Genomic DNA, 17538 nt, shown 5'->3' on the forward strand with positions numbered 1-17538 from the left:
AAACAAAAATAAACAACAACAAAAAGAGAATACAAGACGCAGCAGCGTCAGCAGACAGTGAATCAAAGCAGAGACCACAGAACTCTCAAACGGGATAAAAAGTCAAGGTATAAAAGTGGGACTTAAGGCGAGATTTAAAAGTTGGGGCCAGTTTGATATGGGAGGAGTCTTAAATATAAAAACATATATCCAAGAAAGACTCAAATAAAAGTATTACACAAATCATTCTATAAGTAAATAAGAGAGGCTGTGTCCAAAGCTGCATTTGACCAAAATAGCCGATCTACAAGCTCACAATGTATCACATTGCAACACGTTGTGAGCATGTAGATCTACTATTTGTAGTAGATGTTCACACAGCTTGACTGTGTGACTGTAAAGATATAAGAGTTGTGTCTAAGTGGTGCCAGTGATTCTGCTTGCTTGCTTGATGATTCTTTTGAGGTTGTTGTTGAATGTGAGGACTGGTTTGATGAGAGAACGGTACGGCGGTACACTGCTGCTGAAATGTCCTGCCTGACATTAAAACCCTTCAGCCTCCTCAGGAGAAACATATGTTGGGCCATTTTGTAGAACCCGTCCACATGAAGACAGGTGGTGGTCGAAGGTCTTGACTTGTTGCACAACCTGCCCCTCCAGCCTGAGTGGTCCAGATAAAGGGTGTGGGTGTCAGGTGCCTGGCACTCCAGACAACACGGTGTCTTACTGATGTTAGTAGACTTCCTTGAGCCAGAGAACATGGCTACCGTGCTGTTTGATGACAAGAACCAAGTCAGAGTCACAAAGCCCACTTCAGTTCAGGCCATCTGGGGCCAGCAGAGCACCACTCTCATCCGACTGGACTTAACTGCTGGACCTCTGGTCCCCTTTTACAAAAGGGCATTAACAACACTGTAATTATTCTCAAGTATCAGGAATGCTATAAGAAGCTTTGGCTAATAGCTAGGAGCATTTCAGTCTATAAAGAATAATCAGTCCCTGCCTGACTGATTTGAGTTGTGATATGATTGTACATTTTTTCCATGTACATCTTTTGCCTGCTGTCTAGTTAGATGTAATACTGGATTATAAAGGAGGGGTCTGTCACCTGGAAATATATGATATTTAGTACGTTTAGAATTTTCTCCCTTGTGAATGAAATAAGGACATGTTTTAGATGACCACAAGTAAAACACATATTGGAGTATCTTCTGTTTAGGCCGAGACCTTGTTTTGCACCCTGTCTGTCTGTCTGTCCGTCCGTCCCTGTGTGTGTAATGTGTGTGAGTGTGAGTGTGAGTGTGTGTGTGTGTGTGTGTGTGTGTGTGTGTGTGTGTGTGTGTGTGTGTGTGTGTGTGTGTGTGTGTGTGTGTGTGTGCGTGTGTGTGTGTGTGTGTGTCTGCGGACAGCTAATCTCCGGCACCGTTGGCCCGATCGCAGCAAAACTTTGCACGCAACCTCTGCCGTGAATTTTTCAGATCGGCCTGTTATAGCGCCGCCAGGACGCCGATATGTATTTATTTTTTATATTACTCCTACAGATTGTGTGCAAACATCACGCAAATCCGTACACAATATCTATATTGTCATGTGATCAAGACCGATCTGTCCCATTTTCATATTCCATCCTGATTGGCTAACATTGGCTTCCAAAGTTTGCAGGATTGGTCCGTTTTGAACAAAATGCCTCAAATGAATAAATCATGAATGCAGCGTGCGATTTCTGTGAACTTTTGCATGCACATTCCCACTAGGTTCAGGAAGAAATGGCACCCTTTTCACATTGCCTCATTATAGCGCCACCAGGATGCCACAACCTCTTTCGAGTTAGATAATGTACACCATGAATTCCTCGGCAGAGAATAAGGATCGTGTCAGGTCCATAAGGCTTAGTTTTCAAGGAACTGCCCCTTCACTGTCTGTGTCACATAATGGAATTAAGCTGAAAGAGATGCCAAGAGGAAGAACAACACAGACTTAATGAGAAACCCTTGTTTTTCCATTTTCTATGGAACTCTGACTTCCTCTCCGTCTCCCAACGCGTGTGTGTGTGTGTGTGTGTGTGTGTGTGTGTGTGTGTGTGTGTGTGTGTGTGTGTGTGTGTGTGTGTGTGTGTGTGTGTGTGTGTGTGTGTGTGTGTGTGTGTGTGTGTGTGTGTGTGTGTGTGAGCATGGTTGTGTGTACTGTATAGTACTGTATAGTATTAGAGAGCAAGCGAGTTTGTGAACTATGTTTGGAGTACATTTGCTTGCATGTTTTACAGAAAGCAGAGCCACAGAGAGCGTGACATATACAGGAACAGTTGTGGCCACAGGCCCTCGTGAATCTCACTGCCAGCCGTGGGGAAAAGGTTACCATCAGGGGATGCATCAGGCACAATGAGCTTTAATACGGTCATCAGAAAGGTCAGGCTGATACAGTGCCATGAGGCCCTGTCCAGGAGGAAGCCACTAATTACAGGCATAATGTCTGGAGACTGACTGGCCCTGTCACACAGGGTAGCTCTAGACTGAGGCAGAGAAGATAATGATCCTGCCCAAATAGGACAACCACCTTAGGGCTGCTTTCTCTCTTTCTCTTTCTCTCTTGCCTTTTCATTTTTCTCTCGTCGGTTCTGCTTTGATAAAGGTTAGGGAGGTTTTTGTATTAACACTGCATCCACATGCAGTTTGCTGTCATTTTCATTGTATTCTAGCCACGCTAAGGTCAAGGAAGTCATAATTCTCCCACTAACTGGCTTGTTAGTATAAACGTTAATGTTATACTGTAATTTAGGCCTTGCCTTTATGGGTATGGAGTATGGAGCAGGTGCCATGTGGGTAACTGTCTCTTTGACGACCCCATATTAAGCAGCATGGATATTGACTATTCCTGTTCAGTTTTATGTGGTTCAAATGGGGTGTCTTATTTCATGTTTATCTGCCCATGTGGAGACAGTATGGTCATTCTGTGGAGATGGGTTCATGGTAGACACTAGACAGGGAGTGGTCAGCCCTTGATGCTAGTTATTATTACACCACTATACTGTTCGAAGGCCTTTTCAATCACTAGAGGTTCAGGCCGCTACGCAGCCCTCACACCTACTGTACGTTCCACTGCCGATCCGACAAATATGTCTGAGTCATTGTGTCGGAGTACCCATTGTACCCGTCTATCTGTGTCCCTTTTGTGCCTATATGGTTATGTCTGAGTCATAGTGACGTGGCCGTGTTCCGCACGCCGGCAGGCCCTTCCATTTTAATATACTGTAGGATACACACGGTAGCGTAATTAAAGTTAAATGGAAAATTGTAGCTGTTTTATGCATGCAGTGGGCATTGTTTGCTGTTTAAATGCAAGCTATCCCCAAAGGCATCGTAAAAGCCATCTCATTATACTAGAATTTTGGGAATTTCTATGAAGTTTAAAGTTTTTACTTTTTATGTTGAAAACGTGGGAACATGGATACATCTATGCATGTTTTGTATGCATAAAAACAAACCACCTGTGGTGTCTGAGCTAGGCTTCTCACAGACAGCGTATCTGAGCTGTCTCATAAGCCTCTCACAGACAGCGTATTGATCTCCACTTCCCAGAATCAATTTCAGGTGTGATGGAGAGCAGTCCTCTCTCTTTCTCCCACCACATCTCTCAACCTATTCTTTCTCTCTGACATTCAACACTGGGGAAAACTCCCTTCTCAGGACCGCAGCATTAACAGGGCACAGGGACGATAGCTGATGAGTGTATAACTCCCCTATACACACACACTCCCTCAAGGGTTATGGTCTCTTATCGTTGGCCCCACTCCTCACATCTTTCAGAACTGGAATGTGGGTTTTACCACATTTACCTCTGAGCCCTTAGCTGTTGACATTTGAACCCCACCTGATGGGTAAATAACCCGCCAACACGCGCACATACTCCCTCTGGGGTTATCGTCTCTTATCTTTCGCCCCACCCCTCACATGTGTCTGAACGGATTTTACCACATCTACCTCTGAGCCCTAAGCTGGCCACTGGAGGGCATTCCCAGAACATACCGTATGTCAATAGAATTAGCCTTTTAGAGCCTATCTTAACTATAAATAGGTATTAGCACTGGTAACTGGATGTCAACGATTTTAAGCAAAATAAATGGCAATGTTGCTGGAGCATCCTGTTCAAGCAGCCATGTTCCTCTGGGTCCTCTCGGGGGGTCTCAGAGTGATGACCCTCAAGCAGGTTCATAAAGTCATAACCACACACACATACACACACAGCTGTGGACTTGCACACAGGCACGTACCCCATGGTAACCAATCTAATGAACTAACCCTAACCTTAACCCTATTACGCTGAGAGATCTGAAGTGGCTTGTAGAGAATCTATAATCTCACATGGTCATACATGCGTACCACACCACTGAGCTTGATGCAGACAACCAAACCTTCACCTGGATGTCCAATCACAATGAACACCTCCATCAGTATGATATTCCCAGTAGTAGACTTATTTTTGCAGGTTTTTTTTTGTATGTCATCGCTAAAGGTATGCACTGTCTTCAAAACATTCAATAAGATATGAACAGATTCCCTGCTTTATTTTCATCAGATTCTTTGATGTCTGTATTTAGCATTTGTTTCCGATTTGCACTTTTGTTTTCCCTCCAACTTCAATTAGCGATAAAAGCAAAACAAAAATAAATTTGCCGTTTGTTCTGGATGAGAACAATACGGAAAAGATTGAGCACAGCTCATCCGGCCATGTCTGGGAAACACACACACAAACACACACACACACACACGCACGCACGCACGCACACACACACACACACACACACACACACACACACACACACACACACACACACACACACACACACACACACACACACACACACACACACACACACACACACACACACACACACACACACACACACACACACACACACACACTACACACACAGGATTGGACCCCCAGCTGTGAGAGGAATGGAGGGTCATATATCAAGGAGAGGAAGGGGGAGACTGTAGACATTACATTAACTTTTAATAATGTGAGGCTGAATGGAAGCCGTTGAGTGGGTGTGACGGGGTGCTGGCTACAGGATGTATGCACATCATAGTTCACTTCAGTAGGTCATTGGTCGTAGTGGGCAACACTGAGGTAAAGTACAGTATAACAAATAATCTCAACAACAATGCAACAATGACAGTCAAAGGTCGGGAATGTTCAATCACCCCACTCTCGTTCCCACCGCCAATATAACCTCACATCTCTTTAATCGGCACTTTCATAATCTTTGCGTCTTTCTAACAGGCCGTGCCCAATGGAAAGATTAATGATTTTTAATCATCCCGAGGCCTAGATCTCACCTATTACAGCATCAGTGCGTATACAACCAAACGCATTTACAGTAAGTGCTATTTGAACCCTGACTCTCCACCTTTATCCACTTGGGTGTGGGGAGTGTGTTGACTGTACTGTACAGTACACAGCAAAATCATTATAGTGTTATACATATATGTATCCATTTGTAACTCTCAGAGTGTAAAAATAAAACGCCATAAACGTTGCTGTATTCCCATTAAATATTTTTCTTGCATTCGAAGACAGTGTGCAGGAGTTTTTTCTTTTTAACTCTCAGAGTGTACACATGTGTAACCAGAAGGACCCTTACAGGTTACATTTGTATACTCTCAGAGCGGACAAAAACTACATGCAGAGTTCCAAAAGGATTCATTCTAGGGACACTACTGTTCAGTATCTACATGCTTCCACTGGCTCAGATTATGGAAATCATCAAAATATGCTACCATAGTTAAGCAGACGACACACAAATCTACATAACCGCATCACCACAGAGGACTAATGGTCCAATATAAACACTGGGAAAATTGGATGTGCCATACATTTCTTCAATTAAACAAAGATAAAGTAATTGTTTTTGGAGCCAAGGAAGACCGAAAAAAAAGTCAGTGCCCAGCTTCAATCTGTAATGTTAAAAATCACACGCCATGCCAAAAAACGTGGTGTAGTCATGGACTCAGACTTGAACTTATATCCACATATCAAAAGTCAGCCTATTATCACCTTAAATATATATCACAGATTAAAGGACATGTCCAAACAGGATTTAGAAAAACTTGTCCAATGCATTCATCTTCAGTAGACTTTAAAAAAAAATACTTTTATTGCAAGTTGTTCATATTACATTACATATTTGCATTACATATATTAAATCTTCTTGCAATTGATTTGTTTTTCATATTTGTCATCTTCAGTAGACTTCACCACTGTAACGGTGTCTTTACAAGTTTCCTAAAAAAAAATCGTTAATGTTTTGCCACCTGTTATTGAATGATCGTACTGACAGAACATTGTGGTGGAGTGCAGCAATGCAAAGCTACCGTGGTATAACACTAGCACTGGTGATGTTGGGGCTGTTCAGTCCAGTGTGTTTGAGTGAAGAGGGCTGTACAGCATGTACTGTAGTATACTGTAGCACTGAATGCTTCAAATAGCTTGCCACTCACTGTGCAGTGTTTTGTTAGCTGTTAACTCATTCTCACTCTTAATTAAATCATTAGGGTTATCACAGATCTTATCTGCTTTCCGTGTGGCGACGGATCAAAGCACATGTAGATGGATCAACTCAATGTTTCCCCACTCTCCCTGTTGAAGTACATATCTCTCTCTCTCTCTCTCTTTCTCTCTCGAGTCTCTCTCTCTCACTGCCCCCCTTCTCTCCCTCTTTCTCCATGGGTCTCTAAAAAGCGAGTGGATAGGCCTTTTGTAAAGAGTGAGACACTTCCTGTCGCTTGATGCTGTGTTTGCTTTTCTGAGCCGGCTCCCAGAGAGCTGTTGTTGTCCAGTGCTGTTTTAGCATTCATGTCTCTCTCTCTCTCTCTCTCCGTCTCTCCCTTTCCCTCTCCCTTCGTCCCCCATAGACCTAAACCCTTCCTCTCTACTCTCCCTCATTTCACCCAAGCAGCTCTGGACGGGCCAGAATGTTATGTGTTCTTCTCAAACCCCCCCCCAACGCACACACACACACACACACACACACACACACACACACACACACACACACACACACACACACACACACACACACACACACACACACACACACACACACACACACACACACACACACACACACACACACACACCCCTGCTACCCTTTAATCAGCTCATTTGTCATTGTCCATGTCAGTCTGTCATGTCTAGAGTCCAATTTATATGCGTGTGTGTGTGTGTGTGTGTGTGTGTGTGTGTGTGTGTGTGTGTGTGTGTGTGTGTGTGTGTGTGTGTGAGTGTGTGAGTGTGTGTGTGTGTGTGTGTGTGTGTGTGTGTGTGTGTGTGTGTGTGTGTGTGTGTGTGTGTGTGTGCGTGTGTGCGTGCGTGTGTGTGTGTGTGTGTGTGTGTGTGTGTGTGTGTGTGTGTGTGTGTGCGCGCGTGCGTGTGTCATTCTGCACATGCATCCAGCCCCATCCCAGGGCTGCTGCTGAGCCAGCTAAGTGAGCGGAGGGGCGGAGGGGGGGAGTTATGAAAAGAATGTGGTCTGACATGACTGCACAGGTCTGCCTTGCAGTCATAATAACAGATAGCGCAGCTTGCCAGCCTGCACTTCCTCTAATGCCTGCTTTATACAAATAGCAGATCTACAAGCTCACAACACACCAGGGCACATTGCGTTATGAGCTTGTAGATGTTCAATCCAGTCCCTATATTTTGCATCTATTTCAGCCATAGAATGAAACAAGATGAACATGATGTGTCTTCTATCTTGTTGTCTTTCCCTTCATCACTTCACTTGTATTCCCAACACACTGTTCCCTTGTCTATCTCTGTCAGTCATGACATGAATCTTCCAGCCACATCTACAAATGTATATACAGTATGTACAGTATACAGTATATCTATCTGTATATGCCCTCTCTGTGTGAGCTTGATACACTTCAGTCCTGTGAGACTGCCTGGTGTCATCTTGTTCTCAGAGCCTGTTGCTTGCCTACAGAGAAGTAATTCAACTGAATCATCACTCACCACCCGTAATAGAGGAAAACTCTTAGGACCACAACAGAGGTCTATTTAATTCACAACAATGTCCGCTGTCGCATCGTTGAGATGAAGTAGCTTCTCCTTCAGCCTGTCATCACTACTGTGACATATAAGTGACCTGGAAGGCTTGGTGGCTGCTTGGCACTGGTTACAACCCCCCCCCCCCCCCCCCCCCCCCCCCACCACCCCCCAGGGCTTGACCTAAATGACCCCCTGTCGGGTCAGACGGTCCGCAATGTTCAGTTTCCGGTCTCCAGTCTAACAGAGTTATGGGGTGTCAGGGCTAACAAGGTATTAACAGACACATGCCCCAAGGAGAGTAAACCCGTCCCCCCCTACCCCATCCAGACCACAGGCCTTGTTCCCGATGCCTCTTTACTTGTCACACATGTAAAGAATAAGGGGGGGAAACACCGGAAATAACTATCTATCCAACTGGGAGACTAGAAGGCAACACAGCGGTTACGGAGGAAGTCTTCGTCCAGAGATCTGTCCACGCTTATCAGAGACTCCAAACATAATGTATGATGTGACAGTGTTGTGTGGATCACACACACACACACACACACACACACACACACACACACACACACACACACACACACACACACACACACACACACACACACACACACACACAGAGGACGTGCAGCGATGCATGTTCTATCTACTCTTGGGGTAGAAAGAGGACAAACAGAGGTTTCTGAGGGATGTGGCACTCTGCAGTGATACATCTTGAAAGCCTCCAATCATTCCAGCATGATTCGGCTGTCATATTGATTTACTTGTTAAAGGAGACAATGAGGCATGTAACGCAATTACATGTGTGTGTGTGTGTGTGTGTGTGTGTGTGTGTGTGTGTGTGTGTGTGTGTGTGTGTGTGTGTGTGTGTGTGTGTGTGTGTGTGTGTGTGTGTGTGTGTGTGTGTGTGTGTGTGTGTGTGTGTGTGTGTGTGTGTGTGTGTGTGTGTGTGTGTGTGTGTGTGTGTGTGTGTGTGTTGTCGTTGTTGTTGTTGCCTGTGCTTCAATGGCTCCTTAGGGTCCTTCAGGGATCATCTGTAATCTTCTGGGCATATTTCTAGATACAAGGTTTTGGACCGATAGCTACACGTATACAGATAGCATGTATAGTAGCAGGTATGTACATGATGCTCACAGTCAAGGTAAAAATTACAAATTGCATAGTCAGTACGTATGCGTATGACTGCAAATGGAATGCAATCTTTTCTACTTGTAACTGTAACTCTATCACTCTTGCCTTGGCCTTTCTCTCTCTTTGCCTATCCCTTATGTGTGTAACTCTGTCCACAGAATATTGATGTGACAAACTTCAGCAGCAGCTGGAGTGATGGCCTGGCATTCTGCGCTCTGCTCCACACATACTTACCTGCTCACATTCCCTACCAGGAACTCATCAGTCAAGACAAGGTAACAAATTACACTCACTCAGCAAGGTTATGTTTCTTGTTTTTATTCATTTGTCAGGCATGACAGGTAGTGCAGCTTCTCTCTCACTATAGTGTTGTTGTTAAAGTGTATAAGCTGACCTGATCTCTGTATTAAAGCAATATACTGTACTGTATGTATCACCTACCCAGCTTCTCATGTGGCTCAACTTCACACACGCATGGTTCTTTAAAAAAAAAAAGTTTACCCCATTTTTCTCCCCAATTTTGTCATTATGCCAATTGATCCCTCCCCATGCGCATTTCTGTGTTGTCACTGCTGTCGTATCCTACTGACTCACCTATCAGTGAGGAGCCCCCACGGGGAGGACATAGAGCCTTCGTGCTACTCCTCCCGCCCAACACTCCCCGCTGACAGGTGCTGCCCCAGCCCGTAGGAGTATGTGCAATGACTATTATCACCCTCCGTGCACGGCTTCCCTCCCCCGAACACGAGCCAATTGTGTTTGTGTAGACGCTCGACAATGCCGGATGCACCACGGTGGATTCGAACCCACAACCTCTGTGGTGGGCATGGTGGGCAGAGACTTTACCACTGTGCCACCCGAGCGCCCTACACACACGCATGGTTCAATTCGAGTTTGACACAGTCACTGCACACCCACGCACATCCTCTTTCCATATGCATTTGCATGTATTTTCTTTTAATCACCGAAAGTACTCAGCCAGCCACATGTACACACAGACAGACAGATTTGAGTTCAGCCATGTAAAAGTTTCATACACACTTTCTCATGCTTTCTGACACTGTCATAGCTACGCATCCCCTTGTGGTGTGATCTCCCTTGTGGTCAGAGTTAGCGTGGGTGTCGTGGGTTGCTGTGAAATTATAGAGCACATACTGTAAGTCAGACACACATATTACACTGAGGTCAAGAGAACACTTCTTCATTACTGTTTATTTACCCCCCCCCCCCCCCAAAACTATGCATGAAATATGAGGTCATGTTAATAAAGATATGAAGATATGGTCCTAGCCACACATGTAGACTGACAGTATTGTGTTACACCCTGTGTAATGGTTTTCATCTGTGAAGTTGTGTAATAATAATACCTTCCTTCTTCTGGTGCAGGGTAAGGACAAGTTAGACTCATTGTGAAAGAATGTGATGACTGTTAAAATGTTAGAGGAACCTCACATTTAACTTGATGCATTAGAAAGGAAAGTTAACTTTATGGCTGGTATATTATTGTCTTGATAATCACTGTCGTCCAGAACAGTGTTCTCCCACAATTAGTGCGTGTTTTGGTTCGCAATAAAATGTGTCTACAAACATATGTGTAGCGTCTTGGGGTGTGTCATTGGATGAATAAGGACTTTCCAGCATGCCTCACGGGTCACGGCATACACCCTGACATTTATTGTTTATTGTTGTGTTATTGCATGTGTTATTGAGTTGGGAAATGGGTTTATTGTGATTAATCCTGTAATGTGTTTTATTTAGCCTTTGTGTAAACTGGTTAGGAAACTAGGTTACTTGTCATGGGAATAAAGTCATGTCATGGTGTTTAATTGTACTCGTCATTATAATAGAGTCTAATAACAGCAAGGCCTTTCTATCATATCTTTAGCTATTTCAGCAGCTACATCAGTGGTAGAAGCAGCACCAAACAGGCTGCTTGTGTGCATGCTAGTGTGTTTCATGACTCCGTGGCTCATGAGATGTGAAGGTTTGTGGCTCAAGACCACTGTTAAGAATACTCTCAGCATCTTAATTCTAAAAGGTTAAGTATTTCGTTCTGACTTGTATGTTCCATGTCTCAGTGGCTCAAGAAGTGTGTCATGGGTTTATAAACAGAAGGTTTATTATTCAAAACTCCTAAAGGACATTTTTCACTCTCCATCTAAATTAAATTCTTAAAGGTAAAAAAGTATACATTCTCAGTTGCATTTTCCATGCTAACGTGGGTCAAGAGATAAGTCAGGGATGTATAAACCAAAGGTTCAGAGTTCAAAACTCTTAAAGAACATTTTCACTCTCCATATAAATTTTAATAGGTGGGTCAAGTATTACTTTCTCTGGTGCATCTTCCATGCCGGTGTGGCTCAAGAGATGAATCAGGGAGCAGAACTTGTCAGCGGTTATCACCTTCATCGACTTCCATAAAGCTTTTGACACCATACACCGAAACTCGTTAACATTCTCCGGGCCTATGGTGTTCCTGAGAAGATGGTTCAGATGATAGAGGCAAGCTATAGCCGGACTCAAGCTCAATGCCAAGAAAACAAAAGCATTGGCATTTAACACGGAGGACAAAACCATTGCTACTACCGACGGTACGGTGCTCAAGGTAGTTGAGGACTTCAAATATCTCGGTGCCTGGACTGCTTCAACAGAACAGGATCTGAAGGTCTGGAGGGGGGGGGTTACCCAAAAGTACCCAAAAGTGTACCCAAAAGTACCCAAAAGTCCCCAAAGTACCCAAAAGCGGAATTCCCTGCATGGGATGACAAGAGTATGGAAATCTGACATGGGAGATGACCTCAAGAGGCGGCTATTCATAGCTACAGTGGAGTTAGTACTGCTGTATGGGGCCAAGACATGGACGCTCATAGGACAACAGGAAAAGGCGTCTAAACAAGAATGCTACAAATGGCACTTGGTGTCATGTCACATAGGCCGACCACATCAGAAACGTGGACCTCTACAGGGGCCTCCCACGGTTCACAGACAAGGTCAGAGAGGGAAGGATGAGGCTAACTGGGCAGTGCGTCAGGCACCCAGAGCTGGTGGCAAGCAAACTGTGACACTGTGGGAGCCAAACCAAGGCACAGCTCGGCAGGGAAAGACGTGCACCACCTACGTAGACACACCGCGGCGCGACAGTGGAGCTGACAACACTGCAGCGCGCAAGACCCTGATGCTAGAAAGGAGGGTGTGGAGGGAAGCAATTCAGGAGTCCCGAGTTAGTGTTGGCTAGTCCGCACTCTTGCATCGCAAATAAGAATACATTTACAAAACCTGTTCAAGATAGTAAAACGCATTATACTTTCATTTGTCTTTGAAATATTAAAGTGAAATAGGTGGATACTTTTAGAAACATCTGTATAAAGAGGCATTCTCCAGGCTTACATTTACACTATATATTTTGTTTCTTGACAAATACACAAACAATTTAGAGGTCTGTCAAATCCTCCAAACGTCATCAAAAGATTCACCATCTCTACAGGTCCCATGCTTCCCTACAGTACATGAGCCTGAGACCAGTGCAATCTACAGTATGTCTTACTGTTGACAGACCTGAACTAATTAGTATGTAAATATGTAATATGTAAACAGGATCAGGCAGAGAAATGGACAAACAACACAGTTCCTATCTCTCGTGTAACATTAACTGATGACAGAGACATTGTGGAGCCCATCTCTGTTAATAATTCAGCAGGACCATGTTGGCTTAAATAACTCTTGTTGAGTGACATTGCTAGGGGCACACTCTGATAGCCAAAAACATCTAGCCTCTTCCCAGTATATTCTCTTTAATCCTCTAATAACCATTGCTGTCTTTGTTTGGCCTTACCACTGCTTCTCGTGTAAAGCATGAAATGCTCATATTTCAGATAAAAGAGACAGTAATTGTAAGCATTAGCAATGTTCCCTAAACTCTCAAGTAAAGCCATAGAGCCATGATTCAATTTATGAGCATTCATGCATGATTAATGTGTCACAATAGCAGTTTGTGGATCATTTATAATGCATTTTCCTTTCTTAACTCTTTTGGAGTGCTTGATGTATAACGTCTAATGTTCACCAAGAATAGCAACAACATCAATTAATACAGAATCTGCTTTATCATTTAAAAAGATACTTATCCGCTCTCTCTATCACTCACTCACTCACTCACTCACTCACTCACTCACTCACTGCAGACCCCCTCACTTTTAGATGTAATCTCTGTGCTTATCTCGCTAATTGAAACCATACTGTACATGTGTTAATGAAGGATAAACAGGGGACTTTCATGGTGTCTCACCACACTGTTTCTTTTCTCTACAGGGACGGAATCTGACCCTGGCTTTCCAGGCTGCTGAGAGCATTGGCATCAAACCCTCCCTGGTGAGACAATACATACACACACACACACATACAGTATTTTGCAGAAACTTTTGTTTCAGTGTTAAGCCTAATTTATGCTCCGTCACACGATGGTGTCACACACCGAAAACGCTAAACTTACAAGGTCACAACGCGTTGCATTTACCTACACATTGTGAGCCTGTAGGTCTGCTATTTTCGGCTCGCGACATCGTTGTGCTCTGTATTTATGGTGCACAACATTGCTTTTATCCAAAGGAGGGTTGGGGCATATTGTTGTACTTGTTTTATAGAGAATGTGTTTTAGAAGTGCGTGTGGCTTATGTATTACTGTAGCCGTCTTAGGCCCCTGGAAGTTAAACTAACATGACAAACTACAGTACCATCCCTTGTGTGACTTCTTGCCTCTGGTGTTTATTTTTTGTTTGCAGTATCATATATTGCATCATATACATGAACAATGAGGTGTTTTATGATAACTGGCCATATGAGGATTTTACACTTTATGTCCCGGATCCTCAGAAATGTCCCAGAACTTTCTCCAACTTAACGAGGAAAAATCTGAGATCATCCTATTTAGCCAACCTCATTCCACCATCCCTTTCCAGTCACATCTTGGCAATCTGTCAGCCCGCGTTTTTATTACCTTTAAAATACTAAAATTATTTATGTGAGATGTTTACAAATACAAGAGTCAAAGCAAACATTATCATCTCTAAATCTTGAAGGGGGGGGGGGGGGGGCGGAGGCGACATTTAATTGGGTTTACATTTTTTAAAGAAACCACAGTTCACTTCTGCTTCTCTTATCAAGTCTCAGTTGGTTTCTTGAGGTTACATTGGGATGTCAGGGTTTAATATGGCAAAAATGTTTCCCATGTCCTTAAGATCTTCATAAAAACAAAATAGCTGCTAGTGGCTCTTGACAACAGATGGTACATGCAATGTTTATTTATATTTTGTCTGTGGGTGCCAATCAGGGTAGCTTTTATCTGGCTGTCCTGGTGAAACAGGGTCAGGTTTACAGCACACAGACTGGTTTGTCGAGCAGTTGACAGCAGACATGATGGCGGTGACTGTCCTGCTCCATTACTGATGTATGGCAGCCCATTGGGACAGGTCTACACAGTAAAATCCTTAGTTTCCATTTACAAATTTACAAATGCAACCAAATGGACCCCTGTAAGGGTCCATTTGGTTACATTTGTACATTTGTAAATGCGTTAACTCAGAGTTTGAAATGGATTTGACTGTGTATACAGAAGGTAGCCATGTGGCTGGCTGCTCTGCTTGTTGAGTCGTCACTGTTTGTTATGATTGGCTCTGTGTGGTAACGTTAGGCTACATGAAAGCTTTGCATCAGCGCCTTTGAACAAGAGAAGACTAAATACACATTGGCAGAACATCGCGCCAGTGCAGTCTACGCCGAAAGATCTGACATGTGTACTGTATCTATCTCTGACAGTCAAATTAACACAATGGATTTTTTGAATAGTTGACCAGTAGCTTATATTTCTTCTTCCACGTGTTGTGGATGACGTGTGCACATTTTTCACCCTAGTGCTGCTGAGTGAAAAATGTATCCTTTCTCTGACCACACAGGACATCGAGGAACTGATGCAGACGGACCGTCCTGATTGGCAGAACGTCATGCAGTATGTCGCGCAGATCTACAAGTACTTTGAGACCTGACCAAGGCTAAAGGAGGGGACTATAGGAGGACAATGAAGATTGGAGGCACTGCAGCACTTTCTGCCCGGTCCAACCAAGCACGCCGTTCTCTTGACGCCTCATAGTAAAATCCTCAGTGTTCATTTAACTCTGTGTGTAACAACAACTGACCGAAATGACTCCATTCGGGTCAAAAGTCAATTTTTTTCACTCTCTGAGTTAAATTGACACTGAGGATTTTACTGTGTACCTTTACCCATTCAGACTTTCTGACCCCCCCCCCCCCCGCCCTTCCTGCATACTACACAACACTCTACAAGTTACCAAGGATCCTTCTGTTCTTTAGAAATGAAATCTCGCTTGGCGTTGCCATTTTCTCAAGTTCCTTTACAGGACTTTACAGTTGACATTGAGGCCCTAAATTTGCTGAGGCTACAGCTGAGACTGGAGGAGCAAATTGTCCCGCTCCTTTCTAACCTTCTATCTCAGTGACCCTCGGGAGTGTCTGATTCACAGATAAATACATATTAGATTGCAGCAGAACAAGCCTTGTGGACACACATTGCAGAGTTGAAAACATAATTGATGATAATTTAAAAAAAGAGTGTTTGACACAGAGACCAACTGTTGGCTGAGTTTTAATCCCAAACCCTCTTCACTTGTAAACCATTATTTTGGTTGGTATTTACTTCACATGGAGAAACAAAGAAACTCAATCTAATTTGTTACAAAGCCTAGACTTGGCCTGTTTGCTGGAGATACTGTTAACAGATGCTTCCCTGTGAATCTAATCTAGTTATGTTGTTGTATACAGCTCATACAGGTTACTGATGTTCAACTAGTCACTCAGTTTTTGCCTCTATTGCTCAACAGCAATGGAATTTGTCTTTCTGCCAATCTTAGTTTTACTTGTAGATGGTCACAAATCACCAGTGGCTGGTGACTCATTCTATAAACAAACTGCTGTGATGTGTTGGTCCACTTAACTTTAATCTCTACTTTGATCACAGTTGCAGTTGTACATAAACAAATATACTGGTAATCCATCTGACCAACTGTCATTTGCTTTTGGAAGCTAAATCTGCCCATTATTATTGCAGTGTCAGTCACTCTCTGTGACTAGTCTATTTTGCATACTTAATATACCGTATGTGCCAATTGTTCTGCCAAAACATAGTTGTCATAAGAATACCTATGCATGATGGCCAACTGACTGGGCATGCAATGTGCAGTCTCCATTCATTGCGCATGATTAGTGAATGGCATGCAATAATTTTCTCATTTTCAGGTGCACAGGTTGTTTGCACTCATTGAAACCTTGACTGAATTTGGGCCATAGTGTTAGAACGATAAAAAAGCTGGGATTTTCTTTGAGCTGCAGCCCTGAGAGTATTTTCAGAATAACTGCTTTGCGTTTTAACTGAGGCCTTTATATGTTGAAGTTTGATTATCTGTACCATGGTTTGTCCAAAATTAGAGATCAGACAAACACTTGCTGCCATCCGTGATGTTACACTAAAAAGATCTAACACTATTGAACTTGGAGAATAGTTTTCTAGAAATATATTTTATGAAAAGGAATGCATATAGACAGCCTTGCTGTTTCAGTTTTAAACACTAATTACTGATTCAATCAAATCATTGTATCTTCAAGAAATGTTGTGATTTTCCAACAGATTTCTCTCAGCTCTATCTATGGTACTCTAATTGGTTTGTAATTCAAGAACCTGCTGTATTAAATATTATAATGCTGAATGAAATGAATATAATTTACATGTAAGAGCTGAGACATTACGTTGTTGGTGGTCATGATTTATACAAGTCTACATTTGAAGATGCCCTCATGTTTTGTCACAGAGATTAAAGTGTTATTTATTTATTTACGTGTCCTACAAAGTGACAATTAGGACAGAAATGTATGCAGTTTTGTATTTACTGATGTCAGGTTTGGAGCCTCTTGGAAGAATATTGATTAATAAAGAATTGTTAAGTTTTTTATCATTTTAATTTCTCAGTAGCACTTGATTACAAATCTTAATTACAAATAATCCAAGGTTAATTTAATTTGATCATTGTTTACAGTGAAAAGATCTCCTGAATGTCTCTGTTTTTTAAACTAGCACCTTCTGTAACATCATGTTATGGAGTCAGCGGTGTTGAGAATGCTCTGGTACCAGGTTTAATTGGTTTTCCACCATGCCCATTAAAAATCTGTGCCAGGGCAGTAAAACAATACGAGAATAAATTATACTGGAAAAGTAGATTGCACATTTGCGTATTTCACAGAGAATCCGTTTCATTAGTTGTACAAAAATGACATTACATTTTAGTTAGTTGCCATGCTAACCATATTATACAA

The 17538-nt window shown here is 42.9% G+C and overlaps 1 protein-coding gene across 3 annotated transcripts in view; it reads left to right on the plus strand.

Annotated features, from left to right (window-relative positions):
• The window catches only part of specc1 (sperm antigen with calponin homology and coiled-coil domains 1), an 83316-nt gene extending 66083 nt beyond the window's left edge, over positions 1–17233 (plus strand). For all 3 annotated transcript variants that reach the window (XM_084074728.1, XM_084074727.1, XM_084074729.1), the window contains 3 exons: positions 9321–9437; positions 13471–13530; positions 15111–17233. In XM_084074728.1, the coding sequence (XP_083930854.1) occupies positions 9321–9437; positions 13471–13530; positions 15111–15200 (267 nt within the window). In that variant the 3' untranslated portion in view covers positions 15201–17233. The remainder of the gene's footprint in view (positions 1–9320; positions 9438–13470; positions 13531–15110) is intronic.
• Positions 17234–17538: the final 305 nt, after the last annotated feature.

The sequence above is a fragment of the Gymnoscopelus microlampas genome, assembly GCF_963454915.1.
Source record: "Gymnoscopelus microlampas genome assembly, chromosome: 12".
In the NCBI taxonomy this organism is placed as follows: domain Eukaryota; kingdom Metazoa; phylum Chordata; class Actinopteri; order Myctophiformes; family Myctophidae; genus Gymnoscopelus; species Gymnoscopelus microlampas.